This window comes from Dipteris shenzhenensis, chromosome 20 (assembly GCF_047967505.1).
Source record: "Dipteris shenzhenensis isolate YYH24624 ecotype China chromosome 20, Dip_SZ_1.0, whole genome shotgun sequence".
Classification (NCBI taxonomy): Eukaryota; Viridiplantae; Streptophyta; class Polypodiopsida; order Gleicheniales; family Dipteridaceae; genus Dipteris; species Dipteris shenzhenensis.
The window spans coordinates 46,411,879-46,436,166 of NC_141615.1; the positions used below are offsets into that span (position 1 = coordinate 46,411,879).

General features: G+C 45.5%; 1 protein-coding gene across 1 annotated transcript in view; it reads right to left on the reverse strand.

Annotated features, from left to right (window-relative positions):
* Positions 1–24,288, reverse strand: part of LOC147889743 (uncharacterized) — a 43,543-nt gene that overhangs the window by 12,639 nt on the left and 6,616 nt on the right. Inside the window, exons 3-4 of the mRNA XM_087391953.1 lie at positions 10,464–10,558; positions 9,473–10,021 (exon numbers count right to left, since the gene is read on the reverse strand). Of these exons, the coding sequence (XP_087248079.1) occupies positions 9,473–10,021; positions 10,464–10,558 (644 nt within the window). The remainder of the gene's footprint in view (positions 1–9,472; positions 10,022–10,463; positions 10,559–24,288) is intronic.

The window sequence follows — 24,288 nt, forward strand, 5'->3', positions numbered from 1 at the left end:
CCATCAGATTTCCTTTCTAATTTGTAGACCCACCGGGTACCAATGGCATGCTTGCCGGGAGGGAGATCTACTAATTCCCATGTGTCATTTTTGGCAATAGATTGTAGCTCAGCTCTCATTGCATCCATCCACTCTTTGCTGTCAAAAGCATCTTTATGGCACAAAGGCTCTTCATTGCAAGCTGTAGCAAGGAGTGCAAACTCAAGAAAGTGACCATGCATCTGTCTATTCCCTGATCTTGTCCGGTCAGCAAGAGGTTGATCTTGTTTGCTGTCCCTCAATGTGACAAGAAGCCATCTAGGAACTTGTCTTTGCTATCTATTGACAGCTCTTTCTTCAACCACTGCATCATGAATAGTGGGATCATTTTGTGCTCGAAGAGGAACCTGCAAATCAGCATGGGGTGCTGGCTGATCATTGCTTGTTGGAGGGCCTGCAGGAGGCTCATGTTGCTGGTCAAAGTCCCCCTCTAAGGGAAGCAGAGGTAACCAAGAGTCAAAGGCATCAAACACGTCAACTTCTGGCTTAGCTTTGCAGTCCACAAGAGGAGAAGCCGAATGTTCAGCAAAGATTACATCTCTACTAACAATAATCTTCCCAGTATTTGGTTGGTATAACCGATACCCTCTGCTCTCCTGGCTATAACCAATAAATATGCATTTGATTGCCTTATCATCAAGCTTATGTCTCAACTGAGATGGTACATGAACATATGCAAGAGACCCAAAAACTCTCATGTGTGAAAGTGAAGGCTTCCTGCCTTTCCATGCTTCATAAGGTGTAGCAATCCTCAATGCCCTTGTAGGTGATCTATTCAGCAAATAGTTGGCACACATCACTGCATCAAACCAAAATTTATTGGGCAAGGACTTTGCCTTAAGCATGCAACTGGCCATCTCCATAGTGGACCTGTTCTTCCTTTCAAGAACAAGATTATGCTGAGGAGTGTAAGGAGTAGTGCATGAGTGAACAATGCCCCGTGACGACAAAAATGCATCAAACTCCTTTGACATATACTCTCCCCCCCTATCTGTGTTGAGGGTGACAAGCTTGCATCCTAATTCATTCTCAACCATATTCAACCACCTCTGAAAACATGAGAACACTTCAAATTTGGCATTTAAAGCATATACCCAGCAATATCTTGTCATCAATTAGAGTCATGAAATATTTGTACCCCCCAATGGCATTTGTCCTCATTGGGCCACAGACATCGCTGTGCACTAGCTGCAATGTCCTTTGTGAGATTTTGGACAATTCTTTTGAAAAGGAAACCGATGCATCTTACCCAAAAGACAACCCTCACACACATGTTTGGAAACTGTGTGAGTTTGAGGTACATCATTTGCCATGCCCTGTGAATATAACTTGGCAAGAGCTCTACAATTGAGATGACCATTCTCTCATGCCAAAGATGAGTTTCAGCAAGTTGTGAATCTGAAATAGCAAATGCTTCAATAGAAATTGCAGCTGAGTGATGATCAAGGTGATAAAGCCCCTTTTGCAAAGTGCTAGTGAGAACTATGGCATTGTCATCACGAAGATCATATGCTAAGCATCTGTATCCATCAAATATCACTCTGAAACCTGAAGTGGCAATTGCTGAAATTGAAATCAAGTTGACTTCAATTCCAGGCACAAAAAGAACATTTGTCAAAGTGACGGGATGGCTTGAAATGGATGTGAGCTGCACATCTCCAATTCCTTTTACAACATAGGAAGCATTATTAGTAAAGAATGCATCAACTTTGGAGGGATCAAACGAGCAATGGACAGCCCATGCCCAATCATCCTGGAGAGCATGTGCATGTAAGGCATCTGCTAGCTCATGGGATTCAATTTCATGTGAGGCATTGACTGCTAATCCTGCTTTCTTTTTCTCCGAAGCAATGCGCTTCCTACATTTTGAAATTTCATGCATCTTTTCTTCTTTGACTTATCATGCATCTTTTCTTCTTTGACTTATCTACTATATTTTGAGATGCATTAGAGGAATTGCCACCGTTAGGCGCATATTTAGGCTTGCCCATAGGCTTGGAAGCCTTGCCTTTCTGTCTGCTGTCAAGCAAATGCATGATCAAGAATAGTAGCTTGCCTATTAGCACGACTTTGCTCTTCCTGCAAATGCAAAGTGACTAACTCATCAAAGTAGTGCTCTGGACTCTGGATTACCCATGGCCACTAGTCGAAGGGTTGTAGCAAACCCTTGATATGTATCTGGCAGCCTATTCAATGTGGTACTAACAAGCTGAGAATTTGGCACCACCTCATCAATATTAAAAAGTTGTTCCATGAGGTCCTTGACCTTTGTCAAGTATGCATCGACTTCCTGCAAATTGCCTTCTTAAATATGCAACACGTGCCTCATTGCGAATCTGATAAAGAGAAGCCAACATCCTTTGCTGTCCTGCATGACCGGATGTGTGGAATAATGATTCTCTTGCATGATAAAGCAATACAAGAATGTGCATTTGCATGTCTTGCATCCCATCTTGTTTGTTCCTGAGTTGGAGCAGCAGCAACAAGGGTACTAGAGGATAAAGCATCAGGAGTACCCTCTGCAGAGGGACCAGCAGTAGGGACAGCCACTGTAGCATTGGCTGGCCTCAAATCAACCCCAGAAACAATGTTCCAAAAATGCCTTGCAACAAGAATATGTTTCATGAGATAAGACCACATCGGATAGTTGGTGCCATCCAGCTTATCATCTTCACAAAGAATGCCATATAAATCATGATTGTTGCCAGCCATTGCAAATGGGACAAGTCAAAAAGCATTGACAAAGTGACCCAAAAGATAGCCTCAAGGCTTGCAACTGCAAAAAAATAGGACTTGTTGTCCAAATCTGAAAAAGCCCCAAAATAAGCTGAAATTTGCAAATGTGATCAAATGGCCTGCAATTTCTTGCCAAATCCACTACAAATCTGAAAGTATTGTGCAATAGACCCAAAAGCCCCAATTTGTAGAGCAAAAATGAGCCAAAAATGAAGCAGATTCTGGAAAAGCCTCAAATTGTCTGCAAATCTGCAATCTACCTGCAAAATCGTAGCCCGAATGCAAAAGCCCCAAATGTCACCAAAAAATTGCAGATCTGCTGCAATGTCTGCTCCGGATGGTACGGAATGACATGGCCGGTGCGAAATTGTACAAACGCCGAAGTACGAAGAAAAAAAAAAGCACGGAAAACGAAAAACTATACAAAAATCCGTACAATTGTACGAACATGTTCGGACGCACTGTGCGGACGGCCGTATGGAATCGTACGGACAGAGAGAAAAATTTTCAGCAATTGACGAGCCATACAAAATCGTACGGACAGCAGGTCAAGGGGTCACGTCGAAGCTATGCGGGAGCTGGAGCTGGAAGCAGGAAGCTAGGAGTAGGAAGCAGATCCAGGAAGGAAGTGCTCTAATACCACTGTAGGCTCACGGAAGCAAAAGGATGCACAAGAGTGGAGCAAGAAGTGGAAGCCGTCACATCAACTAGTATGAAAATGAAAGTACAAAGTACTATAAAAGAGAACCCTAGGACCTAGTGTCCTAGTGGTACCACTAGTACTAGGTGTCATAAGACACTAAAAGTACTAGGTGACCCAAGTGCCAATAACTAAAGCTACATGGCACATACCAAGGCCCAAAGGGTATCAATACGACCGGGAGAAGATGGCCTACAACTATACTAGATCTGGAGTCACTCTAGTATGTGCAAGGTAGTATCAGTACCTTCAACCCTTAGAATCCATTAGAATACTAGAAGTATTAGTATAGCATAATCTTGGTAGACTTAGAAATTAATTACTACTCTTCTTAACTTCTTTAAAAGAAAGTTAAATAAGCCAATAGTGACAATCTTACCAAATGCAAAGAGCATTTAGTAAGCTACTTGTCATGTTATCAAAAAATCCATCGGTCATATACTACTTAACACTCATTGGGTACGTCTTTTCCAAGACTCATTATGTCATGAAATCATACTTTCCCCAAGAAATAAAGAGAGAACTTTTTATTATTGACTCCAATGGTACCTAGACCAAGTTCACTTTCCTTTGTTTTACATTGGTTAGTGAGAATGGTGGGATGCCCACAAGGGACTAGAATTAGTCGAAGAACTAGAATGCATGCGCTAGCTGATCTTTAATTGGTTAAAGTGTGTTGGATAATGTGGCACGACCTTGGAGAGTGCAAAAAGGGGCCCTCATATTAAGAGAAAAAGCACAAAAAGTAGGTCCCGCAAGAGAAAAAGCAAATATGGAGCGCCCAATTTTGGGGGAAAGCACACGGCAAGGGGCCAATAGCCTAAAAGAGGACACAAGGCTAAATGCAAGAAAATCGTGAATTTGGATAAGCAAGCTATTGCTTTCTAGGAAAAGCTGGGCTATTTTGACTAAAAGCAAGCCTCAGCTTTTTGGTTGCACGCCAAGTTTATAAATTAGAGAGCAATCGTATTGCTTGTATGGATGGAGAATCCAAGTTGTATTAGGTTCATGCTCCTCCGTGAGCCAACTGTAAAAGAGTTTTCTATTGCAATAAAGACCTTCGGGACAAGGCGGGCTTATTTTTTGCCCCTAGTATGGCACCTTGTTCTCTCGTTCTCTCTCTTCCTCTACTGAGATTCAAGTTCCAGCTTCATCGTTAAGTTTTCCTTGTTGAACTAAGTTTCCAACCACTATTCAAAATCGCTGTTTTTTTTTTCCCAAGAAAATTACTTCATTAAGTATGAATGAAAACCGCGAGAGCAAACTCAAATGCTCCCGTACATCATGCAATGCATGAGGGGAAAAAAACAGCTCAAAAGGAGCTAATCAAAAACCAAGGCGGAGGCTGAAAATGCCACCTCAACCCTGAGGGAGACTCAGAGAAGAAAGGAGATCCTCTCCAAACTCTAAAAAAAGTAACTCTCCTGGCACTGGTAGCTCTGGAGGATCCCTGCATGCTCGCCCATATGGCCATCAGAGTGTGTACTGTGTCAATCCAAATACTGGCCATAGCCTGGGAAGGGTGAACCTGGATACCCTCCATCGCCTCTGTACACCTGGCTCTCCAAATATGCCAAGCTACAATGCTAGCCAGAATCTCCCAAGACGTGTCTACTAAGGCATGAGCAGCTCTGAAAGGAGTGAAGGGAACATCCTGGAGGGAACAAGACTCCACTGAGTGTCGTCGCACAATGAGAGCTGAATCTGGATCATGTCCCTCGAAAAACACCTGAGGACCAGTAAGAGAGAACCAACCTATTGAACCCCAGGTCATATAGAAAGGTGTTGTATGAAAGAGACTAAAAATCCTAGCAACACCTTTCCAGATCATCCTCCTCTGACTCAAATGCAATGTGGCAACGAAAACAAGTAGGGTCAGCCCCGAACCTCGATCTCCACAGGTTCACTACAATCCCTCCATGAACTGTGTTTAATCTTTTTCACCTCTAGATTAATGGCTCTCTATGTTCTATGAATGACAAATTGATTCCTAAGGGATTTCCAGAGCCTATGCTAAAAGTTTTTTCGCACAACTGCGGAAATCTGAAATTTATCCCAATGAGGAGCTCTGGAGGGCCTCCAACCTCTACTGTTGAGCTGAAATCTCCAGGCATTTCTGACTGTATAGCGAAAGAAGGGTAAGCTCTTCTCTCGATGCCCCTCATCATTCCATTCCCACTCCCCTAAGTCCCACTGCAAGAACCTAATAGGGGAACCATCATATAACCAGAGTCTCCAGGACCCCAACGTTAAAAGAAGAGGATCAGGGTCAAGATACCACTGTGAGTCCTTGACCCACTCCATGAAACCTGCAATCCTAAGGAGAAGGGGATCAAGATCAAGATACCACTGTCAGTCCTTGCTCCACTCCATGAAACCTGCAATCCTGACAGGCTGAAAGGCAACCTCCAAAAGAATATCATCAGAAGATCTGATAAGTCTGCCTCCTGACTGAACATCAAAGACTAGGGTATCCTCATGCGCATCCTGCAAGGAAAACGCTCCCCACCAAGTGGACTCTGTGATCGGCATGTCATCTGTGTCGATCCACTTTGGCGGAATGGCTGCCTCTATCTGTTGTATCTGACTGCACTCCCTCTGAGGTGGCCAATTGCTAGAAGTCTCTAATCCTCTGGAAGTCTCCTAAAGGCCTGTCAGAAGCCTGCTGTAGAAGCAGACCCCCTCTCCCATCCAGAACACTGTATATAATGTGACGCTCCAGGTGGCCTGCCATGGTCATCTAAAATCGAGTCATTCCACATGACTAGCTGCCTGTGAATTTCTTCACGAGAGGTGGGTGGAACTCTGCAAAGAGTGTTTCTAAAGCAGCCCCAAGCTTTCAGAACAGCAGCCATGAGAGGGGAAGGGAGAGATTTGAGATGAACTGAAGTAAAGATCCATCTGATGCTGTCCATCCAATCTCCCCCATGAGATGGAGTACAAGAATGAATGCTGCGTGAGAAAAAATCTTTCCAAGGCTCCTATCCAAGCATCAATCCACGTACTGTTAAAAATCAAGAGGGAATGAATCACTCAAACCTCCACCCAAGATCTCTCCAACTCGTACACACACTCAACTCAGATAGATGATCATAGATGCAACAAACACTCACTCAGAAATAAATATGGACGGAGAGAGAGAGAGAGAGAGAGTATATTCATCCACCAGATGGTGGGCAGAAAAAGAGCTCCAAGGGAGTAGTACAAAACACAGCAGACTGCTGGAGAAAACTGATGGACTCTCTCTCTCACAACCTGCTCCAGATCTGAGTGCTGAACACAGCCTTGGAGAGGGGCTTTCAGTCTTGCACTGGATGCTGGAATGAATGGAGGAGTAGGCCTTTTATAGGCACTGCCCAGGCCCCTTGAGTTGACTGACCAGCAGGATCGGTACCCTGTCTGGTGGCCGACCACATGGGCCCTAGAAAACCGACCAGGGTTGGCCCTGGTCGGTGGCCCTGGTTGGGCCGACTTGGCCTGCCACAGGCCCCTATATAAGGGTGCCCTGTGCAGCCAGTCTGCGGTGCTGCAGGAGCCTCCATGTGAGGCCTAAAGCCCTGTTTTACCTGCTGTTGCAGGCTGCAACCAGCCCGTGTGCTGGTTGCCTATGATGCCAACCGGAGTCTCTCTCTCTCCAGCCCTCCTACCTCTCACTGCCCCTTGTCCCCTCAAATCGGGGGCTCACAGGTGGACACAATGCGTTTCTAACACGTACTACGAACTTGCAAAGCAAGGCCATACACTGTAAGTTCGGGTCAATAATATTGAGACCTCCTTCTCATGTGGGGAGAATGAGGGTCTCCCAAGCCACCCTGGCTACATCATCTAACATAGGAAGTTCCTAATAGGTCTCATGAGCTGAGCGATACAACCTCTAGATCTGCACCAACAAGAGCAAACGAACCAGGCAATGGCCAATAATACCTAGTTCACAACCACAACTCTGGATGCAAGGTCAAGTCTAGCAGAACTCCAAAAGATGAGTTTCCCCCTAATACTCTCCAACACGGGAGCAAACTACTGTATCGAAGAGATGCCCACCCCAACCTGGCATCCCAGATATCTAATGCAAGCACCCCTCTAAATCCCTATGTCATTCCCCCAATCTGGAGTGTCCTCATCACTAATCCAAAAGCCATTGGATTTGTTCCAATTAATGTGTGCACCTGCCGCAATGCAAAACAAATCCAACGCCATCCTGAATGACTTTAAAATCAAGTTTAAGGAAGTAAATGTCTAAGACTTTGATCTTAGATTAAATTTTAGAATGTGTAGATTAGAGACAGAGTCTGTGGAGTGGCATCCAAAAAAACAGCCGTATCATCTGCCTACCTCAAAGGAAGCCTGAGCCCTACAATACCAGCTTGAGCTCTAATGTAATTGCTCATAGCTTCAGCCACAAATAAGAACCGAAAGGGTGCTAAGGGGCATCCCTGGCAGGCTGATCTGGTAATCTCAAACATGTAATGACATAGCCATGGCGAATACGAACAAAATGTACAAAAACAACAGCTATTACCACATTGATGAATGCCATCAATCATACTATTGCATGCACCTTTTTGCAGTCCGCCACATAAAATGCTATTGCATGTGCACGCATTTGTTCTACACCTATGTCCCTAGTGTCTTCCTGTCTAGCTAGATATATGTTCAGTTTCTTCTTTCACAGTTTCACCTCATAATTTGGTCCCTTCCTCTCCTATTTCACCAGGTCAAGTGGAGCGGCCCATGGCAAATGTATACAACAGAAACAGCCAAAATAAGTAGACTCATGTTTTGGGCATGTCTACAACGAATGTGAAAGAATAAAGAGCTAGCAAAAGCAGGCTGACTTACCCAAAGAGTATCATGGTAGCAGCTTGCATGAAAAAACAACCTCTTTCAACATAATCATGTGCTTCCATTCTTTGGTGACTCGTAATGGTGTAAGGAGATGAATATCACATGATACACATTGCTCCCTTTCTTTGCAAGATTTGTTAGAAAGAGTTAATGGTAAACTTCGCGGTTGTTCTAGGAGACTATGCATGGCCAATTCTACGTGGTCTTCTTTATAGGCGGTTATCTGGAGCGTCGCTTATCTTCCTCCCCTATTCTCAAGGTACTCCTCCATGAGAGTCGGGGCTGGCATCTGTTGGCTGCAGCCAGAGGAAAACTCTTGACATCACGGTTGGCTGCTCATGACATTGGGAGTGCTGGCGATGTGATCTGATAGGCGGTTATGGAGTACACGGTGGTGGGCATTCTCCGGCGGTTCGTGGAGTCCATATAATCATCAATGAGCTGCTCGCATTCCAGTTGCTGTTGTGTGAGTGAGAGCTTGTGTAGTTCTCAACCTAAGTGTTAGCTTCTTGTGAGCCTGTGTGTTCTCTTCCTCTATTCGACCAGTGTGGTCACGATCTACATTTCATGCAGTGTCAAGCCTTTGTGGCTTTGTGGCTTTGTGGCTAGTCTTATTCTCTTGTGAACCTCCACAACAAGCCCCGTAGGGATACATGGAGGTGTCTAGGTCTTTGAGTCGTGAATTTCAGTGTGAGTGTTCTTAATAAAGGTTGCCATTTTTTATATGGGTTCTCTGTTTGTCTCCTATCGACTCTGCTCACATGAAATATATTGCATGCAATCGTTTCTAAGTTTACCAACAAGATTTTGCAGATTTTTTCTCCTACTTTAAAAATTAGTCACCACAAAAAGAATGAATTACGTCCATTGTCTCCCTAGATTAACATAGTCAACAACAGCCTGCAGAAATGGTCAAAGCAGCAAGTATGCATTACAGAAAAGGATAAAGCTATAGAATGGTTGCCTCTTAGGAATCAATCACAGCCACCCACAATGGAGAATTTTTTTAATAATGTTGCAACAGCCTCAACACAAATCCTACAACTTGAAGTGCTGAACTGACTTGAAGCAATTAATTATGTACTGCGCGCAATGGAAAAAAGTAAAAAGGGAAGCCATGATTTGTAAAAAAGAACAAAAAGCACCAAGTACCTTTCTCACATCCAGAGTTGCATTGACAGTATATTTCCAGCATCCCACTCTTGTATACCCTGAGGATACCAACTGTATCACCATATCTCTGACTTGTGCATCCACACTTCAGATCAATGTAAACAGACTCTCCTTCCTGATTGTTGGAGCTCTCAGAAACATCGTGATTTTCTAAAAATAATCCGAAATTTTGACTCGCCTCCTGCTTGCGCTTTCTGTAAGAAGACCTTCCATGTGCTTCTCTGGTTGCAACTTCTACAATCCATTCTTCTGATCTGACCACATCCTGCATGATCTCTGATTCTCCTCCTTGCATCAACACCTTTTGATGTGAATCCAGTTCGATTTCAATGGTCCTGTGAGGAGACTCTTCACATGCTTCTCTGATTGCAAGTTCATAAATGCTTTCCTGCGGCCTGACCACTTCTTGAAAACTCTCTGACTCTCCTCCTGGCATTGACACTTTTTGACATAGGTCGTTATCTCTTTCAATGGTGCCTGAGCAATCCTCTGCACCATGTTCTTTTTCACCAGTGCCCGAACAGTTTTCTGGAAATTATATCTTTTATCACTAACAATTTCCCAAGTTTGGTACTAATGAAGCAAGCAAATTGCATAGACAAGAGGAGCATGTAAATGATAGGAACTTTAGGCTCTCCATGGTGAGGAGCTTGCTTCTGAGGAAAAAAAGAGAGCAAAACAAATCTGTTTATCCGTGAATGTGGAAACAAATGTGGCATTTAACGGAAGTGGACTTTGGATTGAGCTTCTGCAGATGACTGAAGTTGATCGAAAAGAAGACAGCATCTCAGTCCACATCATTTCCTCCAAATATCACATGAGAATTGGTCATCAAGGAAAAAATCAGATTAAGAAGCAAGCAACCTTTTCCTTTTTAGGCATCATCATGGAAGCTTAGAGCCCTGTCAAGCCAAATTGTGTGCCTTCAAACGTGAAGATATCGTGCAAATGCAGACAGCGAGATTCTTACCGAATACGTTAGAGAGCTGACACTCCCCAGGGCCCTTGAATTTTTCCTCAGTGCTTTGCCGCTGCTCCTTGATCAACTGGCAGTACTCACAATTCCTAGATATTCAAAAATTCACACAATTAAACTCTATCAGATTCACCGAATTCCACAAAATCAGATCATCTGCTATGGCAACCTGCACAACTCTTCAAATGCTAGAGTGGAATGCTGCAGATCTCTTTCCTACTTTTTGTAACAGCTATTTACTAGCTATCGGTTTAATAGTATACACACAGTTGAAGCATGTACATGGTATTCTCTAGCATTGTTTTCATGTACAATGTGCAGGCTCATGCGTACCAGAGTATATACCTAGATGAATCCAGGAACATTCCCAAAATCATCCTCTAAAAACACAACATAGTGCACTTTCAATCTCACGATAGTCACATTGTTTTCATGTACAATGTGCAGGCTCATGGGTACCAGAGGATGTATATTGCACTTCTCCCAGATGTACGGCATACCAAAAGTGTTTGGTGCTCATCTTCGATGTCTCCCGTAGGCATATTTTAAGCACAATCTGTCTGCCCGTTTCCATATCTATCTATCTATGTACATATGTACCTATCTTTTGTATGCCTGCTAATGCTATATTCGAACATACATCATCTCCAGCAAAAGCATGTTTGTGTCTAAGTGGGGAATCATAAGCGTACCTGAAAGACAATTACTAAAATAGAAAGAGACTGAAAGGGAAGCCCACAATGCAGGATTTGTTGGAACGTCCCCGCCCAAAACAAAAAAACCAAATCAATCCTCCGAAGAGTATTTACTTTACTTCAGGCCCAATGTGGGCGGAGGATTGCCTTATACTGGGAGAGCAAAGACGCTGAATGTGCGCATGCGAAATGCACAGTCATCTAAGGGGAATGTGGAAAGTGTGATCCCTAGGAACCGTTGCCCACATAAGAAGGACCATTGTTGCTGCAGACTGTTCACCTACTGTAGGCGGTGAGGAAGACCATGTACTGCTGGAACTGCTGGAGTCGGAGATGGAGTAAAAGCCTAAGGGGCTGCTTTCATAGGCAGGGAACCCCTCCAGTCAGCCAACCTGCTGCTGATCAGGACTACCAGGTCAGTCTGCTGGACGACCTGCAGGAGGCTATAAATAGCCCTGCCCTGTTCCCACTAGCTGGCAAGCCAACCGACCCAGCAGCCTACAATAGGCTGACTGCTGGTCGGACCAGCTCCGCCCCCCCGTGGTCGGACCAGCTCCGCCCCCCCGCTGGCCGACTAATCTGGCCCCTCCAGGGGCTTAAAACCCAGGCATATGCACTTTAACCTTGCGGGGTCCAGCCCCCATAGTCTGGCCCTGTTCCAGGCCTGGTAGGCTGGCTTTGACCAGCCTACCACGCCTACCAGCATCCAAACAGGCAGACCTGCCTGCTGGCTCCCCTTCCGCCATCTTGCTCCATGTGCCATCCATGTTGCAGCCTTGCAGGCCGTGTACCTGCCTCCAAACTCCCACCTGCCACATGTTGCCCAGAGCCTCTCAGCCATGTGGCACCTCTTGCCAGGCCTAGATCCAGGGGCTGTTGCCCTCACTATCAATCCTGCACAGTCCAGCCTCTAGAGCTCCAGGTATTTCTCTTTTCTTTCTCTGATCTTTGCCCCCATGGCAGCCATGATGCTGCCCATGTGGCCTTCTCTCAGAACCTAGGTCCACCTCCCCCATGCTCTCCTCATATGGGGGCTTACAGATGGGGAGGTGACCTTTCCAACACATGAGAATTTTTAAAAGATCCTTGATGTGTTTGCAATATGCCTAACGGGTGCCCATAAACATCCACAAATCTTGCACATTCGTCAAAATTTTCCACTCAAACGTGTTAGGAAATGGAGTCAAGTTGGGGAGTTTTATGTGTGTTTTAGTCTAGTGTGTTCTATGGATGCCACGAGCCATAGTGGGAGATAATCCATATGCACTTTGCTACTCTATGTCCAGTGTCTATAAGGTCGTACGTATGATTGTGTATCACACCATTGTAGTCAACATCAAGCTTTCACAATGTAAGTCTTTCATTGGTTTAGTACTTTCATTTCTCTTTCAATTCTTTCCATTTCCATTAGTTGCAATCTTTGCTTTCCTCTACCTCTTCCTACCCTACCTCCTCTCCCTACTCTTCTTTGCTCCAACACATGGTATCAGAGTCAGCTGTCATCTCTTCCTTCTTCCTTGCTTCTCCAAGGGAATGAGGTTGGAGGGAGGCCAAAAGAAGCTACTCTCCCTCTTCCCTCATGAAGAGCCTACCTTAGCCACTTCATCGCTGCCTTCTCCTTTAGCTTGGTTGCAACTGCCACTAGCGAAGAATAAGAAGAAGAAAACATCCTAACACCAACTCATGCTCTCACTGCTGAAATGCGACATCTCTCTCTTGCTCAAGAGGTACATGAGGATGATGAGTTTGTTTTCTAAATCTGTCCATGAGTCGTGGGTACTCTGCCCTGGGTATTTTCCCAAAAATGATTGTAATAATCTCATGAGTGTTTGTCTCCTTGAGTCAATAAAGATTCTCAACCTTGGATAGTCCTCCTAAAATTATGTATTGCTTTATTATGTGTGGCTCCATGTCACTCATTAGTCCCGTTTTGGAGCCAGGAGGGGGATGTATTGTTGGAGCCTCTTTGTAATGGTCTTTGATGGGTCCTTTTATCAGGCTTGGCCGAGTTCTAGGATGGTGGTGTAGCCCCTAGACCTATGAGTTGGTCATATAGCCATGCTAAGACATGAGCCTCTGAGTCATGTTGAGTCTCAAGCCATGAGAGTGCTTGGATCAACCTCTGAACAAGCTCAGATTTTAGCCTCTGAGTTACATGCGGTACACAGATTAGTAGATTCCATCATTACCATGTTCTGTTCTTGGTTCCATTCCAGTAGTCCATCACCTTTCCTCCATGGGGGGTGTTAGGTAATGGAGTCATGGTTGAGTGAGTTTTATGTGTTTTATCTAGTGTGTTCTATGGATGCCACGTGTCATATTGGGAGATATCCCATATGCACTTTGGTACTCTATGTCCAGTGTCTAGATTATATAAGGTTGTAATTGTGATTGTGTATCACTTCATTGGATTCAACATCAAGCTTTCACAATGTTAGTCTTTCATACTCCTCTTTGCTCCAACAAAACAATCTCTTTGGCCTTGGCTGAATCCAACCAAATGCCTGAGGCATACAATGTACCCAAAATAATACACAAAGAAATATGCCTTTTTGGCATTCACGTATAACTAGTGACTAGCATTGAGGAGCCCCATCACCTACGAAGTTCCTTATCTTCTCCATGGTCATAGGAAAAACCTAATTACTAAAATGTCGTCTAAGAACAAAAATAGGCTCATTGCATCATGCGGCTGAAGGTCAATGATCCGTTGGTCAACCCGAATGTAGTCAAGTCTTGAGAAAATTGTTGCAGCATTCAAGCGCTCCATAATGTAGTCAATCCGAGGCATGGGGAAACAACTCTTCACTACGGTCTTGTTCAAAGCCCAATAATCAACATTGAACCGTCCTTTTTAACCAATAGAATCGATGCTGTAAACAAGGAGTTGCTCGTGTTGAATGAACCCAACCGGATCAGCTCCACGAGCTAGAGTGTCACATGCACCCCTGCACTTGGGTGCAAAGTGACACACTCGCTACATCGACAAGTGCATAATAGTGCCCTAATAGCAGATTTTGTCGTATGTTGTGACTCCTTTGTGAGCCCTTGTCCAGAGACAGTCAGGCACAAGCTACGTAAGTCAGTCTCTCAGCCTTAGGTGCATCATACACGGCACACCGAACACCATCAAAAAGAACCTGATAGCCACATGTGGCTATGGCTGAAATAGAGATTAGGTTCTTGTGAATGCTTGGAACATAAAGCACATTTTCTAGAGTGACGAGACCACATGAAACAGAAGTAAGAGCAACTTGCCCAACACCTTTCACTGTATATGATGCATTATTGGCACATGTGAAACTGCCCCCCTTAGATGTATGCTCAAGTGAGCTAAATAACTTCCTCCAAGAAGTGATGTGCTTGCTAGCACCACTATCAAAAAACCAAGCATCAAATTCATCAAAAACAGTCATGCAGGCATCATGAATATCAGGATTATACTGACATGTAACCAAGAAAGCCCAATGCTGGTCTTGTGCAAAATTAGCTGACTCATGTCGATCTTCTGGAGGAGGAGAGCCAGAAACTGCAAGACCAAACTCTTTCTTCTTCTCTTCAGATGCAATTCTCTTCCTGCATTTTGAGACATCATGCCCAGGTTTCCTACAATAACTACATCTCTTCTTCTTTTTGTTATCCCCCGAAGAAGAGGCACCATGAGAATGACCAGCATGTGAATGAGGGGAGTTACCAGCTGAAACCTTGCTTTTGCCTTTGTTTTTATGGTGGGTATTAAAGGCTTGATCACTAGCCATAGAAACATTGCAATTTGCACGACTTTGTTCCTCCTGAAGCCAGCTGGTCAAAAGAATAATGGTTGGCATTGCCACCTGCAACCAACCTCAATGTAGTAGCAAAGCCGTGATAAACCATCAAGGGTATTAAAAACAAGCTGAGAATTAGGCATCACCTCATCAATATTGGCTAATTGCTCTTACAAATCCTTCACGTTGGTAAGATAAGCATCCATATTACCACCCTCTTCTAGCTTCAAGTCCTTTAACTACTTGCGGAGATGGGCAAACCTCACCTCATTCCGCACCTGATATAAGGATGCAAGCTGATCCCATGCTTGCTTAGTTGTCTTGCAAGACCGGATATGAGGGATAATAACCCTCTTGACTGAAGAGCAATCAAGGCATGTGCTTTGGCTGCTGGAAAGGTCACCTCCCCATCTGTAAGCCCCCAAATGAGGAGAGCGTGGGGGAGGGAGACCTAGGGCAGAAGATGCCCAGAGAAGAGAAAGGGAGGGGGACTGCCACATGGGCAGCACCTCACACAAAGCAAGAAGGGTACCTGGCAAGTCGTGGAGCTCCTGATGTACGGGGCAGACACGTGGACATCAGGGACCTGCAGCAGCCTGATTGCATAGGGATTTCCAGCGAGGACAGACGGCGCTTCAGTACGGAGAAGGTACGGGATGCATACGTGGCTGTACAGGGCTGGTATAGACCTGGCAGGAGGCAAGGATGCTGCAGCAGAGAGGCGCAACCATGGCGCTGCAAACAGGGCAGGCTGGAGCCTGCAGGAAGGCCCGCAATAGGGCGCATATGGCCTGGGCCAGTGGCACAGTGCCACGTGGCAAGGCATGTACAGATGGGCCTGCAAGTGGGCAGATCAGAGTGTCGCAGCAGAGGCGGGACAGACCAGCACATGGGTCGGCCAGGAGAGACGCTGGTTGGGCTGCTTTGAGGCAGCCAACCAGGCCTTATATAGGGCTGACCTAGGGGCTGGGCCCTTGCCTAGATTGGAGGGCCAAAAGCCCTAAAAGTGAATCCGCTCTCTGGGCCTATATCCAGGAGGTGAGAGGGTGCTTGAAGGGCTGCAGACTTAGCCAGGAAGGGCTGGACCTTGGCTGTCTTCTAGGGCAGCAAGGTGCTGAGATCATCATCACTTGCAGCAGCAGGAACCAGCAGATTGGAGCAGCCAAGGAACCCTCTCTTGGGCCTACATATCAGGAGGTGAAGAAGGTGACAAGGAGCTGCAGACTGAGAGTTGGAAGAGCTGCCCACCTAGGCTGGTGCAAAGACAGCAAGGTGGAAGGGATCTGGACGGAAAGTCTACAGAAGCTCGAGGTGGAGTACGCGGACTCGAGTCTACAGATAGCTAGCAGATAGGAGAAGGACCTTGTGGTAAGATCAGAGGACCACATCATTGGTGGGACTCTGGATCTGTCTCTTTTGTATTGTGTCCATATTTGTGGACGGAAATATATATTTTGGTGGTTTCTCTATCTGGTTGGTTCATTGTCTATTGATGAGTCTGCACATCTATGTGACGCACATTAAGTAAAGAAGTTTGTGATTCCACACCCACACCGCACACTGTGTGAGCTCCTGGGCATTACTATAAGTCTTCCGCTGTGCGTACCCTCTGTTGGGTCATTTCTAACATTGGCATCACAACCATCCCACTAAATCTGCTCCTGTGTAGGAGGCAAAGTAGCTGTAGTAGTAGATGCAGCTGCTTTAGAAGTAGCATTAGACCCATCACCTGAAGTAGTACCAGAGGCAGAAGGCGGAGCTCTAGCAGCAGCATTACGTGTAGGCCTCGCCTCAGAGCCTGAAACAATGTGCCACCAATTATTGGCAACCAATACATGCCCCATCATGTATGACCACATGGGGTAATTGGTGCCACCAAGCTTGTCATCAGGCCCAAGCATCCCAAAAAGGTCATCTTTGCTGCCAGCCATTGATGCAAATAGAAAACAAGTACCACAACTGACAAAGGCAAAAGAGGAGAGGTACAACTCTCAACTGCAAGTACTAGTGACTGCACAAGCCTCAAGGCTTTCAACTGCACAAATATCTTGCTGTCCTAAATAAGATGCTGAGTGGACAGCAAGTATGCAGCTCAAGGAAGGTGAAAGCCTTGATGAAAAAGGTACAGCAGATGTAAAGCAGCACCCAGAGGTAGAATACTCTCAGATCAAGGTGAAAAAACAGCAAATGGGAGCAAGAAAGGTCTCTGATTTTGCAGCAGCACGCTCCAAAGCTCAAGTAGGTGTAGATAGAAGTCCAAAATGCAAGGAGAAGCTCCAAGACAGCAAGGGGGCTGAAGTAGAGCTTCAAGAGTAGCAATAACCAGTCCCAAATGCCAAAATTGGTGTCCTTCAATGCTCCAAAAAGCAGCAGCAAGGCCCAAACTCCAAAGTCGGCTAATGTATGTGCTCCAAATGCTGGCACAGTTCACGAGGCAGCACCAGACTGCTCCGAATTGAAGAAATGAACTCCGAACAGGCTGCAAATGCCTCCATACAGATCCGTACATGCACTAAATGCACCGTACTGCTATACAGACCACACGTGTAGCGGGAGATAGACTAACCTCACTCTCTCTCCTGCTCAAAACTAACTGCAACTGCAAGATGATGCACTCAATACACAAAGTGAGCTGTGGATGTGAGAGAGAGAGAGAGAATGTAGTGGACCTCCGAAGAGGAAATAGATACAACTGAATAATGAATGCCCAAAGGGCTGAATACAATTGTATGAAGGGGCTAAAACCCTAACTGCAAAACTGGAAGACTAGACTACCTAGAGAAGGTGAATCCTCACTAGATCCCTGAAGAGGCTGAGGCTACCCTACTGGTCTGCTGCGGGGAGGCCTGACTTTGCTGCTCTAAAGGCTTGAAGGCCAGAGGAGTGGATGAAGAATGAGGGCCAAAGACTGCCCCTTTTATAGGCTGATAAGTCAGCCTGGACGACTTGGTCAACACCGGCCGTTGACCTTGGTAGGCTGGTCAATGCCGGCCGTTGACCATGTCGGTCAAAAAGTCAACGTTGGCCAAAAAGTTTGTGTTGACCAAAAAGTCAACGCAATGACTTTCGGCCATAAAGTCAACTCTGCATTTTTTGACCTGCGATGATGTTGCGTTGACTGTTTGTTGACTGTGTGCTGATTACTTATTGCGCAGGGCTGCCTGAATGGGTGCACAGATGCATGCGTGGCTGTTGACCTCGCTGCCTGCGCTAGCACTAGCTAGCATGGCCACAGGCGTGTAAATGCCCGTGACATCCCCTTCTGCTGAAACTCGAACTAGGGTATGAAAGGGGCTTCCCATCGTGCTGACGGAGGTGACTGTCTGTGGTATACCTGGATGATAAATCCTTATCCGAATGCCTGGTTCATGAATCCGAAAATGATTGCTGAACTCATGAATCTTGATCCGCAGGTACTGAATGACTGGATTTGGAGCTAACTTCTGCTATGGATATTTGCTGTGGCTTAATATTCCATGATGAGGCTCCTTGTGGTTTTCCTCGGTGCATATAGGTGATAGGGACGGAGGAAGATTGGGTTTGAGAGAGGCATCTTGGTCTTGGTGTAACCCTGTTGCTTACTATCATACTATATCTTGCTGTAACACTGTATCCTGCTATAATACCGTGTCTTGTTGGCGCCAGCCTCGAACCCCTTGAAATACTGATATCAAAGGTCAAGGTGGAACACCCTTACTCCAATAGATGAACTTGGACCCATGGCCTGGGATTTTGACATCCAAGCCTTGGTGCTGATAATCTGGTCAAACTTCGAACTGGTGCCACCATCGTGCTCCCAAGATTACATCCGCTGCCTGAGTAGGTGCGACCCTGAGTCGCCGACTGTGAACCCACCCTGAGATCTTCAGAGTGGCTGAAGCTACATGCATGTTGCTCTCTATCTGCTGCCTTGGAAATGCACCATTCAAGGTCATTGGTTTCGTTGGCATAAGAGGCAACTGAGCCTTCTAAGTTGCTGTGGTGGAGATGATGTCCTCGGAACTGCCTGAGTCTGCCAGGATAAGGACCTTCTAACCACCGACATGTCCATAAAATTGCAACATATTGGGAAACTGACGAGGCTCCCCCTTCTGCTGCGCGATAAAGTAAGGGGGGAGCGGCTAATGAAGTATGGTATGTTGGGGGTAAAGGCACATTGCCAACCCTTAGTTAAAGAATTAAAGATAGGACACCTATGACTGTCTTAAGACAGTCATAGGGTAAACCTAATCCTAATAAAACATAAGTGAGTTTGTGGTGTGGCTCACTCATCACTTCACACCCACACTAGTGTGTCACTCTCTCTCACTCTCACTCTTGCTCTCTTCCACTTCCCTTCTGACGTACAACTGGTATCAGAGCCATCGAGCCTTCTCTCCCTCTACCTCATCCTCATCCGTACCGTACGGACGTACGGACAGATCCGTACGGCCGTACGTCGTCCGTACGATCGTACGGACCAAGGCGCAGAGCCGTACGGCGGCGCGTTTTCGAGGGGAGTACGGCTGTCGCGGGCTGCAGGACTTCTGCGCAGTGCATTTTCGCGAGTCACCTCCAAGTGTATTGCATTCGTACGGCAGATCTGCAGGCTTTTCGTTGCGGGCGTGGGCGTCGTCAACCTACTGCAGACAGCAGCATAGCTGCTGTGTTTTCTACAGCAGTTCTACATCAGCTGTACGGACAGTCCGTACAGCCGTACGGACTGCCGTACAACTTTGTACCGTTGGCGTCGACATCAGCTGGGTACAGCTGGGTACAGAAGTACAGCTTTTCTTTGCTGCAAAAAATCTCGTTTTTTTTTTTTGGGAGGGAAGTGTGCACCGATAGTACACAGGTACTCTGCAGGGACAAAAGTACAGCAGGTACTTTGCAGGTACTGAAAAGTACAGCACATTTTCTGATTGGAAGAGGAATATTCCTGAAGCATTCTAGCAGTATACTGTGCATTTGTCGAGGTACATCAGGTACTCTCGTGTCACTCACGCTTGAGGTGACTTGTGCCACAGTGGTGGTGTTTGTGCAGTTACTTGTCATTCAGGAAGGTCAGATGCTTGCAGAAGCTTCTATGCATTTACTGAGTGCAATTCTCAGTTTTGGGTGATCTTATCAAAGGGCTTTTGCCTGGATGTGTTTGCAGTATATGCCTTGAGGCAGTGTGTAGCCAGGGAGCACACATTTGCTTTATTTCCGCAGTGCATTTGGTGACATTTGTTGCAGGTCACATTCTTTGTACGCACTTTGAAAATCTCAGTTGAGCCACGCTTGGTCAGGGCGCATCGAGTTTACTCGGTCCCTAACTGCCCATCGTTGACAGTGCTCAAAAGATTTTCTTCTTGGTGTCTGTACGTTGTGATTTGTGTTGTTACTGAGTACACAGGGGCAGTCTATGCATTGTACATTGTCAGGTACAAGTGTCAGAGAGATTTCATATTGCATGCTACCTCAGTGTTGAGGTGTTCTCCACTTGATTCAGGTGTCAGATCAAGGGGCTTTTGCCCAGACTTTGTTTGATTGCACTTGGGTTACCGACAGAGATCTTCAGATGCATTTTCTCCCCTTGGTATAAGGGTGATTGCTTGGGATTTATCCCATTTACTGTTGCAGGTTTTGTGACAGGCTGAAGGATCATTTACTGTTTTTTGGTGTTTGTCAAGTGGTTTCTGCAATTGAACTCAGTGCAATACCTCATCTGAGGTGGGAGAAGTGATCAGTACAGTCAATACAGCAAGTGTTTGCAGCAGTGTTGGTGGCTTTGTCAGATGCTTATGCACTGTTAAGCACTTGTTGAGCAGCAGCAGCAGTCTGAAATTACTGTTTTTTATGCCTCATTGAGCTCAGAACAGTTTGTCAGAAGGTACAGTATTTGCAGGGACATTTACTGTTTTGCTGCAGATTTTACTGACAGTAAAAACAGCATCATTGAGAGTGCTTCTGGCTCTTGAATAGAGCAGGTTTTTCTGAGAAATCAGAACTTTTATTCAGTCTTTTTACTTCCAGGGAGTCAGGTACTTTCCTCATCTGATATGGCATCAGGAGAAGGTGATTCTTCAATTCTGAACATAAAGAAACTGGAAGGAGCACATAACTATGCATTATGGGCAGAACAGTGCTTGAATGTACTTCTGTTAAAGAAGATTGCTAAGCCCATAAGGGTAAAGGGTGTCAAGCCATCTAATATGGCAGCTGATGACTGGGAAGAGCTTGATTTGTCCGCGAGGGCAGCTATCATGCTCACTATTTGAGACACTCTTGTGTTCAATGTACAGGCTGAAAAGACCTCTTATGGTCTATGGCAAAGACTAGAAGAATTATATGCCCAAAAGAGCTCAGCCAGTAAGGTTTATTGGCTGAAGAAGCTGGTTGATCTTCGCATGAAGGAAGGTACAGCTATGACCTCACACTTGAGTGAGTTCAATGCTATCTTTACACAGCTGATTGCACAGGGGTTGAACCTTGATGAGGAGTTCAAGGCTACTTTCTTGTTGTGTACTCTTCCTGAGAGTTGGGACACTTTCAAGACCACCCTGTCAAACTCAAATGCCACTCTTATTTATGCTGATGTAGAGAGCTCTCTCCTTATGGAGGAGATGAGCAGGAAGAATAATGCGGGCAGCAAGTCTTCAAGTGCTTTGCAGGTACAGGACAGAGGCAGGACTCAGCAGAAGGGGAGATCTGCTAGTAAGTCCAAATCCCGCAGTCAGTCCCGTGGCAAAAAGGACATTGAATGCTTTTATTGTGGTAAGAAGGGACATGTGAAGTCGAAGTGCTTCAAGTTCATACGGGATCAGAAAGCCAAGAAGGCTGAAACAAAGGATGCAGGAAATGCAAGCAAAGGCAAAGGCAAGGCCAAGGCAGATGACTTGGATGCAGTGAATGTTGCAGCAGAGGACAGTGACAGTGACATACATGATGTTTTATGCTCTTCTGCTGTAATAGCACATGCTTTGGTTATTGATGGCCATGACATGCACACCTGGCTCTTGGATTCAGGTGCCTCTTTTCATGTTACTCCTCATAGGGAGTGGTTTACTTCCTACACAGGTACTCATGGAGTTGTTCATCTTGGGAACAACTATGCATGTCAGATTGCAGGGATTGGCAGTATACATATAGTATTTCCTGATGGACAGTCATTTATGCTTGATGGTGTTCGCCATGTGCCGCAAATCAAGAAAAATCTGATTAGCACTGGCTTATTAGATGACAGTGGTTACCACACCACATTTGGGGATTCCAAATGGGTGATTACTGATGGCCAGACTGTAGTGGCTGAGGGTTTTAAGAGTGATACCTTGTACCCTCTTTATGTTTCCAGTATGGGTAATCATGTTGTTGCCATAACCGAGCTGCCAAAGGTTTCATTGTGGCATAGCCGGTTGGGACACATGTCTGTTAAAGGAATGCAAGAACTGTCACGTTTGGGTTATCTGCCGCCTCTCTCTTTTTCAGATTTGCCTACTTGTGATCATTGTATTTTTGGCAAGCATTCTGTGACTCCTCATAAGAGGAGATCTCCTCAGAATAGAGCACCACTTGATCTAGTGCACACTGATTTGTGTGAGATGCCACAGTTATCACTAGGGGGTGCAAAATATTTTATTACTTTCATTGATGATGCCACACGTAAGGTGTGGGTCTATTTCTTGAAGCATAAGGGAGATGCCCTAGATGTTTTCAAGAGGTTTGTCGCTCAGGTTGAGAATCGGACAGGTCGTAGGCTGAAATGCCTCAGATCCGATAATGGGGGTGAGTATGTGTCACATGCTTTTGTGCAGTTTTGCCAAGCTAAGGGCATCAAACAGGAACTCACAGCCCCTCATAATGCATCTCAAAATGGTGCAAGTGAGCGGATGAATCGAACTATTCAAGAGAAGGTTCGATGTATGTTGTCTTATGCTGCATTACCCCATGGCTTTTGGGCAAAAGCCGTGCAAACAGCAATTCACATTATTAACAGGTCACCACATAAGGCTTTGGAGTTGAAAGTGCCAGAGGAGGTGTGGTCTGGCAAGTCTCCCTCATATAAGCACTTACGTGTATTTGGCTGCGAGTGCTTTGCTCATGTACGCAAAGATCTACGCACCAAACTGGATCCAAAGTCTATCAGATGCATCTTTATGGGATATGGTGACGAAGGTGAAATGGGGTACAGGTTATGGGATCCCGTTAAACGGAAGATTATACGTAGCAATGATGTCATCTTTAAAGAGGACAGTGTACACAAGGAACCCGTGCAACCTGTGGAATACAGGAGGGTTATTTATGATGATGTTGGACAGCAAAGAATGCCCATTTATATGCAGCAGCAGCCTGCTGCAGATCACCCTGTTCAAGAGGGTATACAGGCTGAAAATCAGCCAGATAACCTTGCCAATGATGCACCACTGGATGTGCCAACAGATGGAGCTGTAGAACAGCCAGATATGGTGGTACAGCCACCCGTCATGCATGAAGAACAGGCTGGACAGCAGCCTAATTCGGAACATTTTGTGAGGAGGAGCACCCGTGCACAACAGCCTCCTGCCAGGTTTGTTCCAGGAGCCAATAATGTGGCTGATTTTATCATGCTGACTGATTGTGGTGAGCCTTCCAGCTTCAAGGAAGCTATGGGAAGAACAGAGAAAAAGAAGTGGGAGAATGCCATGCAGTCAGAAATGGACTCCCTACTTCAGAATGATACATGGGACTTGGTGCAGTTACCTGCAGGCAGAAAAGTTTTGCCATGCAAGTGGGTTTACAAAGTCAAAGTGGATTCAAATGCTTTACCTCGGTATAAGGCCAGATTGGTTGCCAAGGGATTTAAGCAGGAGAAGGGAATTGACTTTGATGAGATTTTTTCCCCTGTAGTCAAGATGACTACTTTGAGAGCAGTGTTAGCTCTTGTTGCTCATAATGACATGGATTTATGTCAGATGGATGTGAAGACAGCTTTTCTTCACGGAGATCTCCATGATGAGATCTATATGAGTCAGCCAAAGGGATATGCTGTTAAAGGGAAAGAACAGCTTGTGTGTAAGCTCAAGAGGAGCTTGTATGGACTCAAGCAGGCGCCAAGGGAATGGTACAAGAAGTTTGATGCCTTCATGCAGTCCCAAGGGTATCATCGGTGTGAGACCGATCATTGCTTATACACCAAACGGGCAAAGGATGGCAGTTTGATGCTACTCATTCTATATGTGGATGACATGCTTATTGCCAGTAAATCTCAGCATGAGATTAGTGCTTTGAAGAAACAACTGCATAAGTCTTTTGACATGAAAGACTTGGGTGATGCAAATCATATTCTTGGCATGCGTATTACTCGTGACAGGTCCAAGGGACTTTTGTTTCTGTCACAGAAAGAGTACATTGACAAAG